At 41.0% G+C, this 25,453-nt stretch overlaps 1 protein-coding gene across 7 annotated transcripts in view; it reads left to right on the top strand.

The window, feature by feature from the left end:
- zbtb46 (zinc finger and BTB domain containing 46) overlaps positions 1-25,453 on the top strand; it is a 57,792-nt gene that overhangs the window by 4,921 nt on the left and 27,418 nt on the right. For 6 of the 7 annotated variants that reach the window (XM_086213802.1, XM_086213801.1, XM_086213796.1 and 3 more), the window contains 2 exons: positions 16,412-16,631; positions 16,756-17,668. In XM_086213802.1, the coding sequence (XP_086069928.1) occupies positions 16,446-16,631; positions 16,756-17,668 (1,099 nt within the window). In that variant the 5' untranslated portion in view covers positions 16,412-16,445. Of the gene's footprint in view, positions 1-5,172; positions 5,893-12,691; positions 12,954-13,044; positions 13,232-14,543; positions 14,662-16,411; positions 16,632-16,755; positions 17,669-25,453 lie in introns of those variants that run through there. The other variant, XM_086213797.1, reaches the window with a different exon arrangement.

Here is a 25,453-nt window from a genome sequence, read left to right as displayed (position 1 = left end):
TAAAAGAAAAAGACAAAAAAAAATCCACATACTGTGGAACTTAGTTTACTTCCAGGCAAATTTTGTCTTAATAATCCCCTCATAAAACACATCTGTAATTTTTGACCCCAGATTATTTAGAGTGCATGAATAATAGCCTATCTGGCCCCAATTGATTGGGGGATTAAATCTTGATTATTGCTTTAGAGAGGAGAGAGAATATTTTTTAGGTTCTACATGACTTGTTTTTGGAGAAAAAAATCTGTTACACAAATTTCCTATTTTATATGAAAGACATAAAAATATAACAGCAATAAAGACAAAAATATAACAGCAATAAAGACTTAATTTTTTTATTGTTCTTGTTAAAAGAAAATCTATAAAAGATCACATCAATTGGTCTCATGAGAACTTTTGTTAAACATCTACTAACTCATCACTGCTAATGAGCTGACAGGGGACTGATTGTTGATTTATCAGTTGCATTTTTTTAGTGACTGGTTTTGTTTTTCCAAGAATATGTTCCAATTCTTTCTGATTTGCTTTTTTATTTTTGGAGATGTTTTGTTTTTTCCTTGAGTGGTTGCAGTTGTCAAGTTTTGGAGATTTGCAGGCTGGACACTTCTAAGGCTGGATAATTAACTGACGAGATGGAAATACACACTTAGTCCTTTAAAGCAAGAAAGTTAGCATTTTCAATTCTCAGCACAAAGTCTTTTCCATTGAGTTAATACAAGCTAATGAGAACTTGAAGGTTTGGGCCTGGAAAAACCTCTTAATGCTGAAACCCTTATATGTGGTTCTTAGTTGTTGTCTTCCCAGTATAAGAGTTTATCTTTCACATACACTGTGAGCATTTGATGAGAAACTGAGCAGCTTTGAGCAAATACATCCTTAGAAACAGTCAGCTAGCCTCAGGGTCTGGCTGGTGTGAAATTTCCATATCAAAGCTCAGGTGAGAGAATGGGACAGGAGAGGCAGAGAGGAAGGGAAAGAGGGAGGGAGAGTGGGGAGTTGTTGTTGTGTGTGTGTGCGTGTGTTGTGTGTGTGTGTGTGTGCGTGTGTGTGTGTGTGTGTGTGGGGGGGGGGGGGGTCCAGCCCTTATTTTGTGAAGCATAGTTTAGTCTGTGCATGTCAGTATTGCAGGTCTCTATCTAAACTCCGGAATGAAAATAAAAAGAAGAAGATTTGGAAAGTCTCAGTACCTTTCTCTGCTTACACGTGTGAGCTGACTAGTGCTGGCTGCAGAAATATTGTGTGGATCAGAATACAGTTTTCTCCCACTAATGCTCCATCACATCTGACCTGTTAGCTCCTGCCAATGTTTGGATTTTTTTTGGGGGGGTGGGGGGGTGGGGGGGTAGTATTACAACAAAGCAGAAAACCATAACTTTCCCTGGAAATGTTTCTCTTCTCTACAAGTGTCAGTCCTGACCCCATGGAATTGATGGCAACACTAATTAATGGATGTGGTGCTTTAAGAGATGTGTGTGTTTCTGATAATTATTATCCTGCTTTGTAGAGTTTTGTAATCCAGCCGTGGATTCAGGCTAGAGTGCTAAAGTGCTGCTAACAAGGCCTGTTTAACATTCTCTCCCCTGCTCAACATAAAATTATTCCACTTCGCTGCCATTAACATGTATAGTAGGACTTGGCTTTTAATTGGCCTGATATGACTAATGCCAGATCAACTTGGATTTGCTAATTAGTTTTTGCTTTAAAAGTGCCATCAGGACATGAAATATTCATTGATGTGAGGTGGAATGAGGACTGTGGGTGGTATTAGTGGGATATTAGTGGTATAGGCTGCTCCAATGTGCTGTGAGAAGTGATGAACCTGCTTTGGCCTATTGTGGTCGCTTATTCATACTTTGGGTGAGATGTTCGTTTTTCATCACAATTTTAGACACACGTGTACACACACACACACACACACACACACACACACACGGGCGCCCACATACAACACCTCCATTGTCAGCATCCAAGGCCACCACTTCTCCTCTAGCCCCCATCTCCTCTCTGTCTGTCCTGCACTCATCTCCCCTTTATGCCTCCCCTCCCCATTTTATCCTCATATTTTTCTGCTCTTTCACCTTACCCTAGCCCCTGCCCTTTCATTGCCTTTTAGTCCATCCCAGCTGCATCTCACTGCCTTTTTTCTTTCTTCCTCCCCTTCATCTACCTTTCCTTCACCCCTCCCACTCCTTATTCCTCGTCCTCCACCACCCCTCCTCTATTGTAAGTGGGCCAGGTGCCTCCTGTGGCCTCCCCTACTCCACTTCTCATTTTTACCCTTCCTCTCCACTCCCTTTCTCATTTTACCCTCTATCTGCTCCCTTTCTCATCGTTATCCCTCCCCCTGACCCAAGCTCATATTTTTACATCCTGTGAGTGCAACAGCATGCAACAATAGATGCAAGGTCCATATCTCTTCTCAAACATGTTTGTGATTGGTTACAGTCTCCTCTGCCAAGATGACTGGTCCAAGATCAAAGTAGTTTTGCTGTAGGTTAGAAGGTGACTTCTTAAGGGGAATATATTTTTTCTAATTTATAACATCTTATTTCTCACTATAAAACCAATCCTTTGTGTGTAATCATGTAAGGAAATGGGAGATTTGCCTTTGTTGAGGACTTTACATGAGCTCTTCTGTTCCACCTTAGTTCCCTAAACAAGAGACACAATGCCAAATGTAAACAGAAGTGAGAAAGTTCACATCCCCTTTTCAGTGTTGTGAGGGGCAAAAATCACCCCAGCAGCCTTGTCGTTGCTCTTTCTAACACATGCACATAAGCACGCACACGCATCAAAACATGCAGATGCATGGAAGTCTCATTGTTGCTTTCTCTTTGTTCCTTTCTTGCCTCTGTGAATGCACACGGTGAGCAATGTGCTATTCACCTCATCTTGTTCTTTTTCTCCACTCTCATCCTCTTTTTACTCATTGTCATTTTCCATGCCTTTGTCTCTGGCTGGCTCTTTTCCTTGTCCTCTTCTTTCTAATCTCTCTTTCTCACCCCCACACTCCTCCCTACCTCACTTCTCCAGTCCCCCCCACTCCAATTGTTTTGGTGTTTGCGCTGGTTGTCACAAAGACGGTGCTAGTTGATAGGTGGTTTAGATAGACACCTGATAATGACACTGCCTCACAGTGTGGGAATGTGTGACTTTTTCAAAATAAGACTTCCAAGGTGGATGCTGTCCTTAATGATCATAGGAGTTTACACAGTGGTCCTTTTGTCTCCTCTTCTTTCTTTGTGTCTTGTTTGGCCCTACCCATTGATTTTCTCGGGGGGGGGGGGGGTGGGGGGGCAATAGTTGTCAAAACCTGCAAGCCACAACCTGTCATATTAGTCAACTGTTGATGGTCAAATGTCAACTGCATTCGAGAAAACACACTGAATGAAAAGACAGGTAGACAAGGAGGAGGGAAGGAGGAATGAGAGAAGAAGAGACAGGACAGGTGTGGATCGAGGTCCTTATTTTGTCAGTCAAAGTGAATGTGGTGGCCTCAAGTCATTGTCAGATCTTTGCCCAAGCAAAAATCCCATGTTTTTCAACAACGAAAACCCCAAATTCTAACTTGAAACTTGAAATGAAATGTGCAATTCTTCTTCAAGAAGCAGTACTTTTTATTACTTCTGTTCTTCATTGTTTTTATTGTTACAAATCCTTTTCAGAACAAGAACTTTTCATTCTGTCAGTACTGTGTGATTGGAGAGGAATTTGCTCTTTTTAAAAATGATTTGTATCAGAAGTATTTTTACAACATTTTCATACTGCTGTTCTTACATTGTTTATTGATATTTGTTGTATCTTTTCTTTTGTATCTGCAATTTGTATTGCACGATGGCTCTGGAAGAGCGCTCTCTTTTTAACGATTTTCACTGTACCCCCTGTACAGCGACAATAAAAAGATTCTGATTCTGATTCTGATGTGGTCATCCTTAGTTTAGATTTTGATTCCTCCGAGTAATTTTTAACTGAACATTTTTGTCAACTGGTCAGGATTAAGTTTATTGTCATCATATCACAATTTATAGTCTTACTGAAAGAAATACCTCATGACAAAGTTGTATCAATACACCACCTCTAATAGGGATAGAAGAAATTGCAGTAATTTCTCAGTGCACAGTGAGTCCTGCCATGAGGAAAAGGAACAGGATTTTAAAAACAGAATCATTCAACACACAACTCAAAATGCATATTGTTTGTATCAAAATTGCTGAGAAAGTCCAAAGAAGGATACAGGCATTAGCACAGTGGCAACTATTAGTGACAAAAAAACACAGCTATAGATTTATTAATTTCCTCTGAGTGGGAATGTATTGTCATTTGCTTAAGATGTTTTTCTTAATGGAAAAAGCAAAGTTCAATTTGTGACCCAAAAAGTCCAAACTGAACGGTGAGGTTGTTGAATCATTTCCCCCTAATCGCTACTGCTGACTTGAAATTGTTGAAAAGTGACTGTAGGGGCAGCCCCATTATATTGACAGTAGGTATTGATCAACCTCTGTGGTGATACACAGAGTTGTTCTCTATGTCCTGCTCTCCAGTAGTCTTCTGAGCAATGACACAATACATCAGAAACCCACCTCTGATCTACTTTGATGCTACTGCTGTCTTCTATTTTGCTTTTGCAATTGTGCTTTTACTCTTGTCTTTGGCTCTTCTTTTCTTCTTCTTCTCTTCCTTTCATTCTTTTTTTCTTTCATCTCCTGTCTCCTTTCCTCTTTCTTATCCTTTACTGTCTCTTTTCTGACTCTAAAATGTGAGTCTCTATATTTAGATGCCCCTCTCCTCTCTCCTTGATTTCTCTCCCTTTATCTCAACTCCTTTTTCTGGTATTGAAGGACAGATTTGCAAAAGCGTTCCTAGGTTCATTAGTGTTGTGCAGTAGCTGTATTTTTGATCAGATTTATAAGTGACAAGGCATCCTGGGGCCATCATATGCAAACACTTCTCTGTATGTAATGCACTGTGGTGCTCAGTTGTGTGGTAGGAATGGGTGGTTGCATGTTGACAACTGAGACAGTATTGTTAAATCATGCTTTTCTGGTTTGTATATGCTCTGGAGTGTTTGTGAATGAGATTAGCTGGGAGTGAAGTGTCTTCTAATATTTGTGTGTGTGTGTGTGTGGGGGGGGGGGGGGGTAGAGGGTGTGCCTGTTGAACTTGCAAGTGCACACTTAAGCCGCGAGTTTCTCGCTAACCTCTTTGCATGAGCTCATTGTAAGCTGAGGCCCAATGTGGATTTGAGAAAGATGCTCCTGTTTGCTGTCTGACAGAGTGACAGCCACACCAATTTACCCTTGCACACACTCTGTAGGCAACCTCCTTGGCACCAGATAACGATCTGGCCACCAGTCATTATCACCATCGTTCACTTACATATCACAAAACCAAACTTTTGAACAATTAACAATTAGCTGTCAGGTTTCTATGATTTCTTGATTGCGTCTATTCCTTCAGGAATCCTGTTTTTTTTACTATATGTAAATTATTTGTACTTTTCAAAATATGGTTTTCAAATATGATTCGCTAAGTGATGTTTAATTGATTAATATTTTGGTTGAATATATTTTAGATGTACTAAAATTCTATACAATCTCATTGCATGGATAAATTGAGGGTAACAATAATGACTTTAAGTTCACTAACAATAAAGTATAATTTTGAATAATTGCAGTAAACTGCAGCGGTGCAGTGGTTAGGACTGTCGCCTCACAGCAAGAAGGTTCCGGGTTCGAGTCCCAGCTTGGGCACAGGATCTTTCCGTGTCGAGTTTGCATGTTCTCCCTGTGCCTGCATGGGTTCTCTCCAAGTACTCTGGCTTCTTCCCACCGTCCAAAGACATGCAGTTGGGGACTAGGCTAATTGGGTACTCTAAATTAACTGAAGGTGTGAATGGTTGTCTGTCTATATGTGTGGGCCCTGTGATGGACTGGTGACCTGTCCAGGGTGAACCCTGCCTCTTGCCTGAAAGCTGCTGGGATAGGCTCCAGCCTCCCAGCAACCCTTAATGGAAATAACTGGAAGAAAATGGATGGATGGATGCAGTACACTGTGTTTCAGTCATTTTCAACATGTGATTTCCTGATTATCAGTCCAGGTCCCAGTATCAGTTGGATTGGCCCCCAGCATTCCTGTACAGAATATGTGATATAATGAATGCACATTCAACAATCAGTTCACAGATTTTGGTGTGTATGTCATGTAAGAATAAGGGGTTGTATGAAATATGAAATGGGGCTCTAAAATCTTTTGGACATGATAGTTTTAATATTAGCCTTAATTTTCTCCTTCCAAATAAAAATAAAGTAAGGTGCTAAAAGGTCTTTTAGCATGTGTGGCAAATAGAATAAAATAGAATTTATTGCTTGTTTTATTTTGTAAAAACACAACTTTTGCCCATCTGGTGGTTCATTAAAACATCAAAACATATGTCACATAAAAAGCACTGTTTGAAAACTAAAAATGCACAGAATTTAAGAATTTATGACAATTAATAAACTCATGGCCCTTGTGCTGGATTCCTAATCAATAATGTTGCTACTTTACCCCAGATTTTTGTAACCCCTCTTCAAACGCCCAGTGCCAGTTTTGCAACGAATCTTTACAGGCACTTCCTATCTCTGCCAACCTGGGGTGAGCCCAGAACTGGACACAAGTCCTCCTATACATGGCCACAGAAGCACGCCACTTCTTGTCATGAGACAGGGGGGACTTTCACCAGTAAAATGTAGCATGTGGGAGGATCACGTTATTCCCACTGATTGTTTTCCCCTTCCATCAGGGACCTCGATTGACCAGAGGAGGTGCTATTTTGAGCAGGATTGTTGTATGTTTTTGTGAGGGGTTCCTGTATAGAAAATCCCTGGGGAAACAAAGGGAATATGCAAACTCCACACAGAAAGGCCCTTTTGCCAATCCCACCCAAGGTGTGGGCACTGTTGACATTGAGGAGAGGATACACAATACAGCGCCCACAGTGTCTTCTGCAGGAATTTAACCCAGGAGCTCCTACCTGTGAGGCAACAGCGCTGCCACTGCGTCACTACACCACTACACCACTATGGCCCTAATAATGTTGCTTCTTTAAGTATTATATTATCACAATCAATAGAAATTAAATATAAACATTCTAAACCCCCACATTGTCCCTCAGTAGTCATCATGTATAATCATGTGAACAGTTACACATTTATTTAAGGAGTGCAATCTTGTCATGAATGGGTGATTCTTGTTGGAACAGCAAAGAGAAAAAATAAAACCCAGCTGCCAGTGATCTTTATTTGGCAAAATGAAATTATCAATCAACACATTAATAGACATTCATACTAACTGATAGCCTGTTTTTACACTAAATATATGTATGAAGTAGATAAGTGGAAGAGTCTTGTGCTGGTTGTTTGACTTTTGAGTGACACATTCCAACTCACAGTGCAGCTCATCAGGTCCTGCCTGTTTGTACAATTGACAAATCCTGGCAACTGGCTACATTAGGAAGTGTCATACAAAAGGCTCACTGTCTAGTAATCTGATGCTTTTCCCTTAACCCCCCCCCCCCACACTTTTCACATCTTTCCTTCCCTCTTCCTCTCCTATCCTGTCCAGTCCTACTCTTCAACCACTACTTTATTTCCTGCTCTCATTCTCCTCCTGTCCTCTCAACTTCCCTCCTGTTCTCCCTCCAATGAAAAGCCCTCTTTCACTGTTTTTCTAATCCACTTTCATTTTGGGTTCTCCAACAGTGGTAATGAGAGGTTTTATTATTTGCATTTCACAGCTTTTAATAGGGAGAGAATTTAGGCTAAGCCCCAGGTCCTCAGTCAGGGGGTTACCATGGAAGACATAGGCTGAGGGGCCTAGAGAGAAAGATAGCCCAGAAAGTACACATTCATGCTTACACATAGAGGAAACACAGATGGAAAAGACTCATGGAAAGGACGAGGAATTTCCTATCATTTGTAACGCACTGGATTTGTTCAATAATATCAGTGAGAATTTGTAGGTCACTGGAGCACTTCAGGTTGAATTTATTAAAACTCAGACTTCATTGTTCAGGCTAAAGGCCATAAATACAGACTTAGAGTCACACCTTTTCTTCCAGTCATTCTGGGATGAGCTCAGTCCATCCTTACTATGACAGGATTTCCATAAGATCACTTGAGGCTTAACGCCTCATGGGGCTGATGGTGAGCGGACAAGGTGGCAAACTACACATTTGTATTGTAAGCCGGCCTGGAGTCTTGAAGAGGGTGATTCTTTACCAAATGCACTGAGTTTGAATTGGCAAAGCATGATGGGCAGCATGGAGGTCTTCAGATGAAGATGTAGAGCATCCATGTAATGCTTAAGAAGGTGTGTACAGGGTGGAATCCACTGTTCTTGGGTGGGGTGCTGCAATGGATGAAGGGAATAGCTCTAAGTCTCTCTAAGCCAACTGGATCCTCTTTGGTCCATCTCCACATGGCATGACTATCCTTCTTTGAGTCAATCTCTTCCTCCACCTTCGTTCCTTGGATGCTGACCAGGGAAAAAGAGAACGGACAAAGGAAGGGAAGTAAAAGTCCAAAATACAGCCTTATGAGAGCTATTGGGGAAAATTTAGAAAGTATAAGTGGACAGATGGAGGTTGAAAAAAACGGGAGAACTGATGAAATGAGAAGATAAAGTTATGTGTAAAGACATTTAGTGAAGACAAAGGCAGAACATAAGAAGTAGTTTATTTTTGAAGTAATATAAAACAAAGAGGCTTAGAATGAGCTATTCACAGCTAATAGCTATGTTGTTTTAGTGCTTTTCTAATTGCAGGCTTTCCTGCCTGGGTGTGTGTATGTGTGTCATTGGTGTGTGTGTGTGTGTGTGTGTGTGTGTGTGTGTGTGTGTGTGTGTGTTATTTTTGTCCATGCCTGCCTTGTTGATGGGCTACCACCCTGGCTTGTCCCGGAAGGCTGCCAGCTCCGTCGGATTGGGGATTAACCCCAGGATAATGGCCTTGATGCCCAGTTGAGTGGAAGCAAAGCTGTTTAAAAAATATTGGCTGCCTGAGTCTCTCTGCTCTCTCTTCCTGTCTCTCTGCCTCCTGTGTCTATCTTTTGTCCCTGTTTCATTGTTCCTTATCTCAAACTTGCTCTTTTTCTCTTAACCTTTATCTCTTGTCTTTGCACTCTTCGCCCTGCTCCTCATTTAATGTTCACTGCAATGTACAATCAACCTTAATAGCAGACTGGGGTGGTAGTTCCCCTTTTTAAGAAAGGGGGACCAGAGGGTATGTTCCAACTATTGTGGGATCACACTCCTCAGACTTCCTGTTAAGGTCTATCCAATGATTCTGGAGTATCGGATAGTCAAACCTTGGATCCAGGAGGAGCAGTGTTGTTTTTGTTCTGGTCGTGGAGCTGTGGACCAACTCTACACTTTCGGCAGGGTCCTTGAGGGTGCATGGGAGTTTGCCCAACCAGTATGCATGTGTTTTGTGGACTTGGAGAAGGCACTCTTCTGTGTTCCTCAGGGAGCTGAGCCGAAAGGCAAAGCTCTTAATTTACCGGTTGACTCATGTTCCTACCTTCACCATGAGCTTTGGATAATGACTGAAAGGACAAGATCACGGGTACCACCCAGCCACTCTCTGGAGGTTTGGATCTCCCTTAGTAATAGGGTGAGAAGCTCTGCCATCCTGGAGGAACTTGGAGTAGAGTTGTGTCTCCTCTACAATGAAAGGAGCCAGATGAGGTGGCTCAGACATCTGGTCAGGATGCCTCCCAGACACCTCTCTGGGGAGGTGTTCAGGGCCTTGGGGAAGATGCAGGACATTTTGGAGAGAGTAAGTCTGGAGAGCTGGACGAAGTAGCCAGGGAAAGTAGCTGGGGAGAGGGAAGTCTGGGTTTTTCTGCTTAGGCTAGGATGGATGGGTGGATACAAAATATTATCAGCAACAAAAGGCTATCCAAAATATTGTTTCACATGATTTCTAAATTATTATTTTCTGATCAAATTGTTTAGATGTAGCACAACTCTGATGTTTCTGAGTACAAATTTTGCTTATGAGTGCCTTTACACAAAAGTTACAGCACTTTTGCGTACATGTCAAAAATAGCATTTTCTCAGTGAGAAATGGCCGAAATCAACATGTTTTGTTGTACAATAATATACAGCTGATCAATTAGAGCATTTTTACTGTAAACGATCAAAGTAAATCTAATCCAATTTGTGTTAAGCCTTTTGCTGATATAAACACTTATGTGCAAGGTATCAGGTGCAACTTTGTCCAGAACTGCCCAGGAGGCTGTCTTTGGCAGATATATTCTCACCTGGAAATACTCGCTTTTGTTGGTGGGGGGCAAGAGGTGGATCCTGTGGTTTGCTAAGTTTGAATAGCCTGCTGGTATGAAGTCTCTTGCCATATCTTCAATTTGTCTGACCACTTATGCATCAACCCTTCAAACCAGAAGTTCCTCATCTTCCCTCTACTCATGTAAATGGCTCCTCCTCTACCTGTATTATTTTGCTTCAGCGCAAATCACATGACAGAAACACCCTGCTATGAATTCTCCAGAAATTTGTCAGCTGTATTCACTCTATCAACCATTCCAAAGACTTATTCCAAGGAGCTGGGGGAGTAAAGTCTGTTTAATTATGTCCAGTCTGAATATTTCTGTGTTGTTACACATAGCTCCCCACAGGTTATCTAGCAAAGCTCATTTCATGAAGAAAAAAGGGGCTTTAGAGAAGAACTGTAAGTGTTGGGAGGTAAAAGCAATCCACAATCATACTGTCATGTGTTCGGAAACAGTGTTTCCATTGTCCAGTTGAATATAATTTTTATTCCACTTATGCATGCTGTATTTTTTTCCAGTAGTCCTTTTGCAGATGAAAACTCTCTTTTATTATTAGTCCTGTACCTTTTACTTTTACTCTACCACAGGCCCAGATACGAACACAACATGTCTGAAAACTTCCTAATATGTATTTATTTGGGCTGTGATTTATTGTTTTACATTCATGTCCTGTAGCTTTACATTATACTTAATTCATTTTGTGAAGAGCTACAAACTTGTTGTCCAAAGACGCTGCTGACTGTGATAGTGCACTGATGCAAGTCATGGCATGGAGAAAAAACAAATCAAAATAAAACATGTTACTTATTAGAAAAATGGCTAAATATGTGTAGTTGAGACAGAATTTGGGATGGTTTAAAATTTGAATGCCAGCTCTTGGCTACTGAATCCTGACTTGGTGTTCCCAACAAGTGACTTATGTATGTATGTATGTATGTATGTATGTATGTATGTATGTATGTATGTATCTATCTATCTATCTATCTATCTATCTATCTATTTTTTAAATTTATAATCCATCCATCCATCCATCCATTTTTTTTACTAACTTTATAAAAATTGTAGATGCTTAAATTCCATTTGAATGGCATGTCTTACTGCTTTTTTGAAACGTACAGTATTTCTACTTTCCATTTTTAGCTGAAGCCTGTAACCATAAAATTATTATTTTTGATTTTATACCTGTGGCAGGGACCTACCAGAAGAAAAACTGCAGAGAGAAGTTCAAACTAGTTGAGGGGAGGAACCTAAGGACCTTCTAAAAAATAAAGTCCCAGCCCATAAGAAAATCATATCTACCAAAAATGGTGTTGTCCTGGCAGTTTTTCACAACATTGTATTAGAAGATGATTGGTGAGGATTTGTTTGACACCATTGTTTGCAAAGATTAATTGGTTGGTAAAAGTTGGTAAACAGGCAGAGACTTGGCGGTAGGCTGGAGATAAGGGTTAAAAAAGATGATGTATATTGATCTAAAGTTAGTCTTCTCCATAGGATTATTTGTGTTTATCTGTTGTTAGAGAATAAACTCTACTCTATCTGCCTTTCTCCAGTGTTTTATTTCTTTACAGTTTTAGACTTCAGAAAAATTTATGATTGATTTTTGAAAGAACAGACAAATTCTTGGTGAGGAGATAGGAGGTGTTTTTTAGCCCAGATCTGATATTGTTAGCCCTGACACAGTTATGAATGTTTTGATGTTGAACCAAACAACTATGCTTCAGAGAACCTTCAAGTATTTGCTAACATTAATCTACAATTTATGAGTTCAACAAGTTCAGCTCATACACCTGAAATATTTACTTCTTAATATCAGGAGGCTGACACTGGGCTATATTTTATTTATCTCTCACGACACTCTCACCATGACCACTCACAGGAGGGATGTAACTTTGTGTTCACTCATTTTGGCATGTGACTGAAGCCATTTTATCAAATAATGAGCAGAATTGTGACATTTATTTAGCAGAGAGCTATAATTTGTATGCATAGTGATTAGCTTACAAGCAGCACACTGGCCACTGAATGATAATTTTCTCTGACCAAGTGGAAATCCCTAAATTCAAAATAAAATATAATTGGAACTTCATGAAACAACCTGGGCAGGTGTTCATGAAGGAACCTGAAGAAGTTAAATCATGTTACTGGTGATAAGAATGCTAAGAGAGAACAAAATACACTTTTGCATATGAAATAGCAAGGTACATTAGCTGAAATGTGTGTGGGTAATTAGATGTTATCACCCTGTGTTGTAACCATCCATCAATCCACTCATTTTCTTCCACTTATCCTGTTAAGGGTTACGGGGGGTTGCTGGAGCCTATCCCAGTGGCTTTCAGGCAAGAGGCGGGGTACACCCTGGACAGGTCGCCAGTCCATCGCAGGGCCAACATGTATTGACAAACAGCCATACCTATGGTAAATTTAGAGTATCCAATTAGGTTAGTCCACAGATGCATGTCTTTGGACTGTGGGAGAAAGCCGGAATACCTGGAAAGACCAGGCACAGGGAGAATATGCAAACTCCACACAGTGCCCAAGCCGGGACTCAAACCTGGAACCTTCTTGCTGTGAGGCGACAGTGCTAACCACTGCACCACCGTGCCGCCCTGGACTGTAACATCTTCAGTAAGTGTTACCTGGTCAAATCATCACATGAACCCAATGTGAAAGCTCTTTGACTCCCCACAAACAAAATTTGGTTCTGGCTTTGATCCAGAAGGACCTTGTGATGTGTCTCCTACGTGGTCAAGGAAGCAGATAAGTTGCTTGGAGGGACAGGCCACATTAAGAGAAACACAAGAAGGAGGAAGCCCCATTCTCTCACTCCATCACATGTCTCATCGCTTTAGTCGTCTGGCTGGGGCCTAAAGTGACTTTGCTGTGACGTGACCAGGACAAACTGGGTATGATGCCATGACGGCTCTGCTAAGTGAATGTGTAGTTCCTATGTGTATTTAGGGTCAGAGCTGAGTGTGTGTTTTCAGGGGAAGGGTATTGTGTGTTTTTATATGGGTGTGTCTGGGGGGTGGGGATGGGGGGTGGTTAAGGAGGACAGTCACTTTTGATTTGGCCTCAGAAGGGTGACAGGGACTAGGAGCTCTGGTGGCATGCTTTACTGAAACAATCATCTTTGACCACATATAAGCATGCTTCTGCCGTCAGCCTGTGTCTGAATTCCTTATTCCTTCCTTTTTTGTGTTGAAATTTCATGGAGGGGTGAAAAGCTTTTTTTCTGCTCTGCTTGGAGATTGAGTATCTCTCTGAGGAAATGCAAAGTCAGGATAAACACTGGAGAGGTTTTTGTTGGTGTTGTGTGCTGTCATAGCGGTGATGCTGGACTCTGACTGGAGGGAATTTATCCTGAAATTAAACAAACCAATTAGGCAAGCAATGAGTCTAAACTAAAATGAGTCTCACTAAAACAACATTGTCAGGTTTGTATGGAGCAAATTTCCATGACCTTTTCAAAATTATCTTAGTTTAACATTTAACCCAAAAATGTTTCCAAGCGTAGAAATCAGATTTCTTTACTTTTTCAGACTTTACATCAGAATCAGAATCAGAATCACTTTTATTGGCCAAGTTAGAAAAAAAACAAAGAATTTGTTACCTGGTTGGAATTTGTTACCGGGTTGGAATTTGTGACCGGGTTGGCAATCACTGTTCAGGGAAAGAAATAAGTTAGGTAAAATGGTAAAAACATGAACTCTCACAGAGGGATTTGTCCCTCCACACCAGTTGTATTGTTATTTACATAAAATAATTCACGAGGGAAATTGTCTGTTGTGTTTAATGTATACAGTATGTAAGACTTAGTAAGCTTTCCAAAGATTTTGGAAGGAGTGCCACAAATGAAATGCAATTGTTGTGGAACGGGCAGAATTTTGAGACTTTTATCTCAAAATCTGTGAAAAATTATTTGTTTTGCTTGTTCAAACAAGACACAATAGAAGCTTGTCTTTCTTACTCACCAATACCTGACTTTGAAAGAGATGAGGAGATAGGAAGTTAGAGGGTGAATGCAAAATTACAGTAGTAATCTACCTGATTGGCTGTTGCTGGCTTTCACAGCTTCTTCAGAGCTACCAATTGATATGTATTTCAAATGGGGACTGTTGAACATTGTGTCTTGTATATTGACCTTTTATTTTTCTATCAGCAAAAGAGGAGAAATAGCATGGTATTGAGGCAGTCTCTGTATTTTTGTGGCTATAGAGGCTAATCTATAGACTGGGGTGACCGTGAATGTGCCTGTGGCCCTGAGAGAAGAAGAGCTGCAGAGGAGGAGGGGGAGCTGCTGTGTCTTTATAGCAGCTCGATTTTGTCTCCAAAGGTGAGAAAAGACTCTCAATACCTCCACCAGGGTGACACAGAAAGGAAAGAATATCTCAAGGTTAGACCGGCAATGGATTTTCTCAGAAAGATGCCAGCCAGAGGAGAATCTTGAGGGTTATTCTGCATTCACATCTAAGTTTCTTCATTGTCACAGTTCTTAATTGAAATAGTTTAAACAAACACCAATCACAGTGAATGTCAGCCATTCATTGATCAGACCCAGGACAAAATTTCTTCCCTTCAGAAGGGGAGGTCTTTATGTTGTCACTGTCACTCCATCTACTTGTTCACTGCTGTTCATAGGAGGTGTCTTTGTCCAAGTGGACATGGGAGACATTGTGGATTTATCTGATCTTACAAGCCATCAGGTTGAGCAGAGCTTTGCTAAACATGACCTGAAGTGTGCCAGCCCTGGAGCAAACGCTGCTGTCACCTTGGCCAACCGGAGCTGTCATCTCTCAGAGTGGCCCATGAGAACTGACAGCTGTGGCGTTCCCAAAACAAATCACTACTGCATTTGGTAACACTCTGCGTCCCCGCGATTTAGCCTTCACTGAGATGAGAGTAGGAAAGGCGGTTGCTAATGCTCTGGTTAATGCACTGCCCAAGTGTGTGTGTGTGTATGTGTGGGTGGGTTTGTGCTTCTTTTTCTGTGCGTGTTTATATTTGCACCAGTTCTTGTGGCTTTTCTTTGTTTTCACACCACATCATTGAATGTTTCAGTATAGTTATGTGCACATCCCCATTTTGCTCTTTATGCTGTTTGCCGGCTTCAACTGAAGACCCTTGCACGTGCACGTGTGTGTCAGTGTGAGCGTGTGAGCTCAACATGCCTCTCTTTTGACAATAGAAAAATCACAGCTGATATTATTTATCTGTTCTCAAGGAAAAATCCATTCACATCATTTCAGTCCCACAACCAAAAGGGATGCTGTATAGATGAATACATTTCAAAACTTCAAATCTGGAGATTTTTTTATTCTTAAAAATACAGTGTTTCTGTAACATTACAATGAATCCTGTCAATGAACATTGCAAGTTGGATCTTCATTCACTGACAGTTGTGCATTAACACAGATTTTCATTAAGGGTCCATTTTCTGTACTTTTTACTCACAACTTTATGCTCAAAACTCTGAACTGTGAAAGGTCAGAGGCACTGAGGTGAAGTTTTAGGGGTGATTTTTTGTCTTAACTAGACAATTGATCCCATATTAACAGTGAAAATCTGTGGAACAGAGGGTGTGTTTGTTGATAAATTTAATGGTAAAGTGGTTAGTTCTAATTTGGTGTTTTTCTCCTTCTCAACTGTTCGTGGAAGGTGCTTGCATTTGTAATGAGCTTACACACCTAGACACACAAATGAACCTGTCAGACACAGTTTAAACAGATATTCCTGACTATTTATCACTGGCTGTTTTTAGACATCAAACTGCAGCGGAAGAGATGTGCCTTCTATTGATGTCATTGTTATTATGCCACATTCATTATCGAGATACCTTTGCTTGTCTTTCAGTGAAATTAAAATCAAAACAGTGTTTTAATCAGAAGGATTTTTTTTGTATGTGGTCATGGCCATCAATGGTATATGATAACATATATGAGAAACTGTGCTGTTTTTTTTTTTTACAGGAAACATACAAAAATACTTGGATTTCATTATTTATGCTGTTATCCGTATTATACATATGAATGTTTTGATACCAAACATCTTAATTTGTTGTTGATTTTCTTTTTAATTCCCATCAGACTTTTGGAGGAGGGCTTTTGTTAAGCTACACAGATGAACAACAGGAAGGAGGACATGGAGATCTCCTCTCACTACCGTCAGCTCCTCAGAGAGCTCAATGAGCAGAGGCAGCATGGCATCCTCTGTGATGCTTGTGTCATTGTGGACGGAAAGATATTCAAGGCTCATAAGAACGTACTCCTGGGCTCCTCACGCTACTTCAAGACTCTTTATTGCCAGGTAAGGGATGTCTACATTTGGAGAACAAGGGTTTAAGTTAAATTGTTTTTAATAGGTTTGCTCTGTGTGCTTTCCAGATGTCCTATGTGAAATAAATAAAATAATTCCTCTCCTTACCCCTCAGGTTAAAAAAGGGGCAGAGCCTCACCACCAGACTACTGTCACTCACCTAGACATTGTCACTGCGACAGGCTTCAAAGCCATCCTGGATTTCATGTACTCAGCCCACCTTGCTCTCACCAGTAAAAATGTGATCGAGGTTATGTCAGCCGCCAGCTACTTGCAGATGACAGACATTGTCCAAGCATGCCACAGCTTCATCAAAGCTGCTCTGGACATCAGCATCCGCTCTGAGATGTCAGACGATCTGTCTGACTTTGAAATGGGAGCTGCTGCAGCAGCCAGCCTAGGAGGAGGTGGAGGAGGAGGTGGTGTAACAGGAGCAGGGGGTATAGCTGGAGCGAGTTTAGGAGGAGGAGGGATCGTGGGTATGGCTTCTGAAGCTCTTGCCTCCATCATGTCTGGTCGCAGCACCTCTCCTTGGTTGGCACGTAGGACCAGCCCAGCCAACTCTTCTGGAGACTCGGCTATCGCCAGCTGCCATGAGGGAGGCAGCACATATGGCAAGGAAGACCAAGAACCCCCCAAGAGCCATGAGAGCCAGGAAGAAGCTTGCCATGACTCCCAGCCTGCCTGGCCGCATGACTACAGGCCTGTTGCTGTCAAAGAGGAACAGGTGTCCCCTGCCTCCTCTTCTCATCCCCGGGACACTCCTCGGGGGGTAGCCCAGAGCCAGGGAGATCAAGGAGCAGGGGGAGCTGTTGGAGGTGGAGATGGGCCCTGGCAACCCTTATCAGGGTCAGGGCGGAGGAAGAACAGGAAGAACAAGGACACTGTCAGACATATTACTCAACAAGCTGAACGGAACTGGGACAGAGATCGAGACAGGGAGAGAGACAGGGACAGTAGGCCTGGGTCTCCTCTGCCCTCAATGCTGGCTGTGGCTGGATGGAACTACAACGGACAGGACATTCCAGGTAAGGTTGACCAAGCTGCTTCTTATAGTCTCCAGTAAAAGCAAGTCATTAGTTTTATGGTGGATTTATTGTTTTGCACAATAAGTACTAAAGTTACTGAAGTTTGTTTTGTTCAGTACAGCAAGAACCACTGGCTTTAACTTGGGCTGGGTCTTAAAAGATGAATGGAAGCCAAAAGAGAGCAGATGTGGACTTTCATCTTATCGGCACTGATTTGATAACTTTACAAAGGTTTTGTAATGCCATTCCATACTTTATTGGTCTTTCACTTTCTGAACAACTGGTAAAATAATAGGATAAGTTTAGATAATAAAATGAGCTCAACAAATAACTACGGTAGGATTTAGCATTTCACTTGACACCAACAATAATGCAGCAGTTTTCATGCTCAAGTACTTTGTTAACTTTATTGAACTCACATTCAACAGTATGTGCACCACACAGTACACATGTGATTTATACTCTGAAACTAAAAGTTTACTGATATAAAGTGACCTCTTTTCCTCCTCCGGCATTGAGATTAGCTGGCTTTTACACTAACGTGTCAGGCCTAAGATGATTATCTCAAATCTTGGAGGTGTGAGGTGAAGCCTGTGTAAGTGTAGATGGATAATACAGTTCTCGTCTTACTGCAGTTTATGTAACACATACACCCACATAAACAAGCAAACGCACACATGAGAACACTTACGCATGCACATTTATTCTGGTCTACAACTAGCTGAATTGTTTATTTTACACCAAACTAAACACTTACCTATATGTTAGTGCATTTATGTGTGCCCATAGGTGTGTGTGTTCCTCCATGTGTGCTGTGAGACCCAGGGCGTCAATAGTTAGATCATTAAAAGTAAGAGAAGCTAATCCTGGGTGCATTAAGGGAGTTGGCTGTGAAATGGGCACACACGTCGTGCAGCTAAAGAAAACAGGATAATTGAATTGACCTGGGTCACTGCACGGATTACCAGTGCGTCCTCACCATCACAGGCTCCTCCTCTTCTCTCGGGGTTTAGGAAAGGACCTCTGGATAGGGTAAGAGGAGGAAAATGGTATATGTGTTGGAGAATGAGAGAGTAATAGGTGTGAAGGGTAATGCGAGAGAAAAGAAAAAGAAAGACAAAAAAAAACAGAGAGGACTGAGCATCCGTACAGTCTTAGGAGGGTTTGTCTGCTTAGCGCTAAGTATCCTAAGTCCTAAGTCTAACTTGCAGTCAGACCTTATTATGGTGCCCAAGTACATCTTGTCTTGAGACATACACACACACAAAGTCAGGCATGACCACACACTTGCAATATTAAGCCAGTGGTATACTGTGGTACAAGGAAAAGTTGAGCTATGGTGAAGTGTTAGTTTTGACAAAAAGAGATGTTTGGTCATCCAAAAGGTTAGAGGAGGTGTAGTGTTACTGCAGATGTTGTCTCACCTGGTGTTAGCACAAGGGTGACTGAACTGATTTAAGTAACCATTGCTGCCTGTAAGCTAAAATACCCTGTTTAGGAGGAGGTAAGGTATTTTGGGTGTGGGAGTGCTAATGTGACGCTCATGAATTCTTACAGTTAAATTGTTGCCATTCTTGATCATGTGGTGGTCAAAAATACACAGCATCCATTCGGGATTGTCACCGTGTATGCATGTAAGTCTTAAACCTCTCTCAGTCAAGGATTTTGTCACCTGCTGTATGAGATCCAAATATATGACACAAAGGCATATGGAAGGGCCAGGGAAGGAATGTTAAAATCTATTAGCGGTTCAGATTATAACATGGCACAGCATTACATAGAGGGCTAGGTCGAAGTCAATGTCGAAATTTTCTGTCAATGCATGATTAAGATTAAACATAGAAAAAAAAACTCATTTTGATCACTTGTATGCACTTTATTAACGTTTGACCTTTCTTGCCTCATGCCAACCCTCACACTTATTCTTCATTCTGTAAATTAAAAAAAATACTTGTATTGATATTCTTTGCTGGAGTTTATCAGGTTTTCATTTATTTTTTCATTCATCAACATTATTGTAGATTTTTTTGTATTCATTTTTAGAGTGTGTGTGGATAAATGAAGCTGCTCAAAGTAATGTCAGTGGGAATTATAAATTGTCAAAATCTAAATATGAGTATCTTAAATCACAAATGTAAAGATATACTGTAAATGACAACAATTAAAATGTAACCTCTCATAAACTCATTATACTGTAGGAATGATGAATCAAAAGTAGTATCCTGGCATGAGAGTAGCCTATTCCCTAAAAATATATACTACTATATATATTGCAAGGATACTGGCAGGGGCCTGGGAGTTTACCCATTTGGTCTGCATGAATTTTGTGGACTTGGAGAAAGCTGATGACCATGTTCCTAGAGGGACATTGACAGAGGTGCGGCCAGAGTATGGGGCCTCTGTCCAGGGCCATCCAATCTCTTGAACGCCAAAAGCAGGAGTTGTTCTCAAGTTTTCAGCTAAAAGTCTGACTTGTTTTGGTTGGAGGTTGGCCTCCGTTGGGGTTGTATGTTGTGACCAGTCCCATTTGTGATTTTCATGGACAGAATTTTTAGGCATAGTTGTTGAGGGGGGGTTGCAGTTTTGTGGGCTGCAGATTGCGTCACTGATTTTTGATCCTGCTGACTTTATCCTGTGACCTTCAGCTCTCACCAGATCAGTTCCCGGCTGGGATGAGAATCAGCCCCTCACTCTGAGGCCATTGTTCTCAGCAGGAAAATGGTGGATTGGCTATGGCTGTCATGCCAATGAGCCTGGCTCTTTGGCATTGTGGTCTGTGAGCATGTTTGGTTCCCCTTAGGTCTGGTTTCGAGACCAGGGTGGGGTAACTACCCCCTACGTGTGAGTTATTCTCTAGAGAATATATGTTTGAGGTCATGAGTCTTTGTGAGGCTGTTGTTCCAATAAATTAGGATTGTTGGTTTCTGTGAAAGCATAGGTATAGAGGAGAGAGTGTGCCTTCAGTCTGAGATTAGTTTAATTGCTTCATTATTGATAAGAGATATACTGTCTCTCTCTCTCTCTCTCTCTCTCTCTCTCTCTCTCTCTCTCTCCTTCTCTCTGCTAATGGTAAAACTGATACTACAGACCACATCTAGACTGTTGCCGTACTGAGGATTTGATTATATAGTAATATAAGGGTAATGTATGGCTATGTTATAGTTCAGCGGTGTCTATGAACATGCTGTTTGTCCATTTTTAAATAAACTGCTGCCGGAATTAGGATTACATTTCTTTTGATCCCTTTCCCCTGCAAACATCTGCTGCATTCATTTGATGTCATAATTGAGGCCGTAAGCACTCAACTTCCTTTTACGCTTGATCTCACTGTGTCTAATGCTCACCTTGTCTGCTGACAAAAACATTTGAAATCTCACTTGTGAATAAGGGACAGGCTTGAATCCCTAGTGATCTGATAATGTGTTTATATGCACAATAATGTATTAGAGCTGACAATTTTTGAGAAGGAGGGTTTTAAATAGTCACTGCTTGTGTCTGCCTATGTCATAAACCTTTAAATAATTACCTGAAATTATTTTTAGTTTGGTCCCCACTGTTTCATTCTGACCTGGATTAAACAGCATCTGCAAATCAAAGAAAATCACAGTCAAGCTGTTTATAATAATCATTATATTTGTCATTAAGTCATCATGTCACCCTGTCTTCTTGTTATCAGTATACAGAAACAATGAGTCAATCTATCAAAGAGATGATTCTTTGGCATTTGCTTTTTTTTTAATTTGAGGATGGGCTTCTTATTTCTGTTTAGATCTTTGGACTATTTAAAAAGGATGCACTGTGTAAAATTCTGGGCCGAGACAGATGTTTAAAATAGTAGTTTTGCCCTAAGCCAATGGCAGTAACAGTGTTCCTTGTATTGTTTTTTCCCCAATCTTTTTTTGTTCTTTTTGTTTTATCCCTTCTGTGACAAGGAACCAAAAACTACCTTCTTAAGTTTTTCAGCTCTTTATCATGCCAGCTTTTGCAGTTTAATTTAAATTAACCTTACATGTGAACATATAATCATTGACCATTACCATCTATGAGTGCCAATTTATTTACTGATTAATATCAACAAGAAAAATATTAGCCAATAATGATGAATGAGCCAACTGATGAATCACATCGAAGATTTAATTTGAGCATTTTTGGTTGATTTCTGAAACTTTACTCACAATTAATCATTTTATTGAAAGACTAATCATCAAACTAATAGATCAAGGAAATTAGCAAGGTACTCCTTAATTTTTACCATTGCAGAAAGTAGTTTGATACTATACATATACTTCATGATGATTATATTTAATCCTTGATATTTCATATTTCAATCTTTGATTCTACATACATGAGGATAAGGATAATGATTGCTTTAAATTAATAAAAAAAACCAGATTATTTAATCTGCAGAAGGCCTTACCTTCTGCCATGTGAATTTCCCATTTTTTTCTGTAGACTCTAAGTCTAAGCTATTGTGACTTCATTAAAATAAGTGCAATCACTCAAACTCTATGGCACCTTTGCTCTCAGATTGAGAAAAGGCCTAAATTTATTGAAAGAGTTGATTTTTCTGAACGTCTTGGGTCACATATCAATTTTATTCAACATCATAACAGCACAAGAAATAAGTTTGGTTTATTTGATTGGTTGTTCTTTTTTTGCTGATTTAAAAAAAAAAAAACATTGACACATGGTGACCTTTCGTGGCATCTTGGGGGATTTTGGCAATCTGGTACATGACCTGTGTGATGTAGTGCTCTCTCTCTCTCTCTCTCTCTCTCTCTCTCTCTCTCTCTCTCACACACACACACACACACACACACACACACACACCCTCTCTCTCTCTCACACACACACACACAAACACAAACACTCACACACACACAGAGCATAGAGCATTTGATTATTTAGACATGAACAGTTCAATCACACGTGGGCTGCTGTTTCCATTTCCCCCTAGCTGTTGCACATTGATTACATCAAGAATCTTTTCTGAAATCCAACATCTTTATCCGACTCTCCCCCTCTCCATTCTGTGGCCTCAGAGTTCCCCTCCTCAACCACACACTGATTCACACACACATGCCCACAGAGATGTACTAAAAAAGGGAAATGATTTTTCCATAGAACCCTGTCCTGTTTATCCCTGTGAGCTCTGCATGCGCTGTATGTTTGGGCTTGTTTGAATTAAAACCTTCCTACTTTGGAGCACTGAAGCCTTTTTGACTCACCTGAGTTCCATTGACTAGTGCTCTATAAGCTGCCCTCATGTTTGCACTTCCACATAAACTTTTGCTCATTTTTCTCTCTTTCCCTACTCATCTCCCCAAGTCTCTGCAGTGTAAAGGTGAACACTTAAAATAATGAATTGGATCCCCCTTTCACCCCCTTCCTCTCTGTATTCAAGTTAAGACTCTCCCCATAGTATTTGCACTTCATTAAACTTGAAATACGTTTAATATTTAAAACACAGTGAATAGATTTCAACCCCCTCTCTCAATGCTCTACCTTTTCTCTCTCTTCTCCTCACTTTCGGTTTAATAATCTTGACTCATACTTCCTCCCTAATTCACTCCTCCTTCATTAAAAAATAGATTTGATATTTTAGACTGGGTTGACTCAGTTTTTAACCCCTTTCCTTTTACCTTGGTTCTTGACACGCTACAGGTTAGATAACTACATCATGTTCAGCCCCCCCATTTTTGTCTTTTTATCTATTTTTCTGGTTCATCTCACTTTTTCCATAGATGGTTTTTATCAGCTACTCTTTGTACAACAGACCTCACTGTGTCTCTCTTCCCCACCCTCTATTTGCTCTGCCTCTTTGTTCCCTTACTGCACAAATGATTTCACCTCTTTCCTCTCAACCTTTTGACTCGTGTGGCCCGCTCACAACAACTCCCTCCCCTTCCCTGATTGTCCCCTGCTACCACCCTCGAACACAAGGAGGAGAGAAATACCACTCTTTTGCCTGTCCGTCTCCCGTTTTAGTCTCCTGGTCTGTCCCCACTAAAATGGAGAAAAAAAAAGTTACGATCACCATGGTAACCTGTCTTTTCTCACCACCCACCAGCCATTTTGTCATATGACCTCACATCCTGTAGGACATTATGGGAAATCCACCAGCTAAAAGCCCCTTTCTCCACCGCACCATCACACACATTCACACAATTTTTCACACTCTTGCTGTCTGTCTTTTTCCTTTCATATCTCCCTCTCTCTCTCTCTCTCTCTCTCTCTCTCTCTCTCTCTCTCAATACGGACACCTGCTCTATTAATATTTATCAAATACTTCAGCACCTCCCATTTTTCTGTGTCCTACCCCTGGAACAAGCTTTAGAAGTGGAGGAGGAAGTAGAAGTGTGTGTGTGTGTATGTGTGTGTGTGTAGGGGGGGTAGTGGTTGGTTGGTGGTTGGTGGGTATTTTGGGGGGGATGGGTTAAAGATCAGACATCCAACACAGAGTGCACCTGGGTTGGGCACATTCGCTTTATTGCGCTATGCCCCACACGTGTTCTGCAAGTATAGAAATGCATTCATGAAACAAGACCACCAGCAAATGACTGAAAACATTTGGCCAAATCCTACATTTAAAAGATTCATGGCTAAACTCTATAGACACATCTCTTGGCATCTGTTATTCAGGTCTTAGAATTAAACTAGCTGTGATGCATCATGAAAGGATGTCCTGTTGGCACAGTGCAAGGGTGGGTGGGTCAGGAGGTTTCTGTGGTTGAACATTCATAGCACTATATAACCCTTTACCTGAACCCCCTCCCCCATACACTCACAAGTATTAATGGTTGCAATTAATTTTGATGTTTGAAAAATAACATAAGTACATCCACATCCCCTATAATTTTGCCCCAACATTTATTCTATTACCATCTTTTGAAGAAGGTGAAAATTGATACTCCTCCTTCATATCATGACAGAAGTAGTTGCGTATTCTAAAATGGTGCAATCTAACCATTGATATGTAGTTACTTCACATAGTGTCACACTCTGCCCAAGCTCGCTCACCTCCGGTCAAATCAATGCCTGCACCTGTTTTCCAAAAGCTGTGGCTCATCATCACGGATCAGCCAGTCTGTGTTTCAGCAGTGTGCCTCCTTACACTCGTCGCTAGATTGTCATCGCTGCATGTATGACTCTCCAGCACTCTACTTCGTTTGGAGCTCCAGATTTCGACTCTGCCTGCCTCTGATCTTGTCTCTGCCCTGGTAACCTTAACTGCTTTCCACCTCTGACAACAAGTTAAGCCTGTGGCTACTTTTCGTTACTGCTCTGGTCTCCTTGGACGAAACTGCCTGTTCATCTGTCACTGTCTGGGCGTCTGGTTTTCCGACCCCCTGTCCCCTTCTGTCGACACTTTTGCCTGCTTCCCCTGGGTTGCTCTGCTTCGCCACTCTGCTGTCTGTTGAAGGAAATCGTTTCCAGCTCCATTTAAGCCAGTTGGCTGGGTGAGATTATCATGGCCTGGTGGCCGGGAGAACCTGGTTTGCTTTCAGACCCAGGCAAAAAGTGACTTTAACACTTCTGTAAATCAGTCCACATTTTGCTGTCTGTAAATTATATCATCAACTTTTTAAAATAATTGCCTGTCATTTTTGACAATTTTTTTGCTTAAATTAACTCCTTATGATGTTTTGTCTCCAGTTTTTTTTGTGTTTTCTGAAAAATTTGGAAAAATGACTTAGGAGATTATTTTAAGAAGTGAAATAAAATTCACTGCATTGCATTATTTTGTGCTGACCTATGTCAGTTGTGGGACCTATATTGGGTCCT

Source organism: Aulostomus chinensis, chromosome 9 (genome assembly GCF_037954235.1).
Source record: "Aulostomus chinensis isolate RoL2024-O1b breed Wild chromosome 9, RoL_Achi_v1.0, whole genome shotgun sequence".
NCBI classification, from domain to species: Eukaryota; Metazoa; Chordata; class Actinopteri; order Syngnathiformes; family Aulostomidae; genus Aulostomus; species Aulostomus chinensis.
This window is presented reverse-complemented; position numbering and strand designations above follow the sequence as displayed.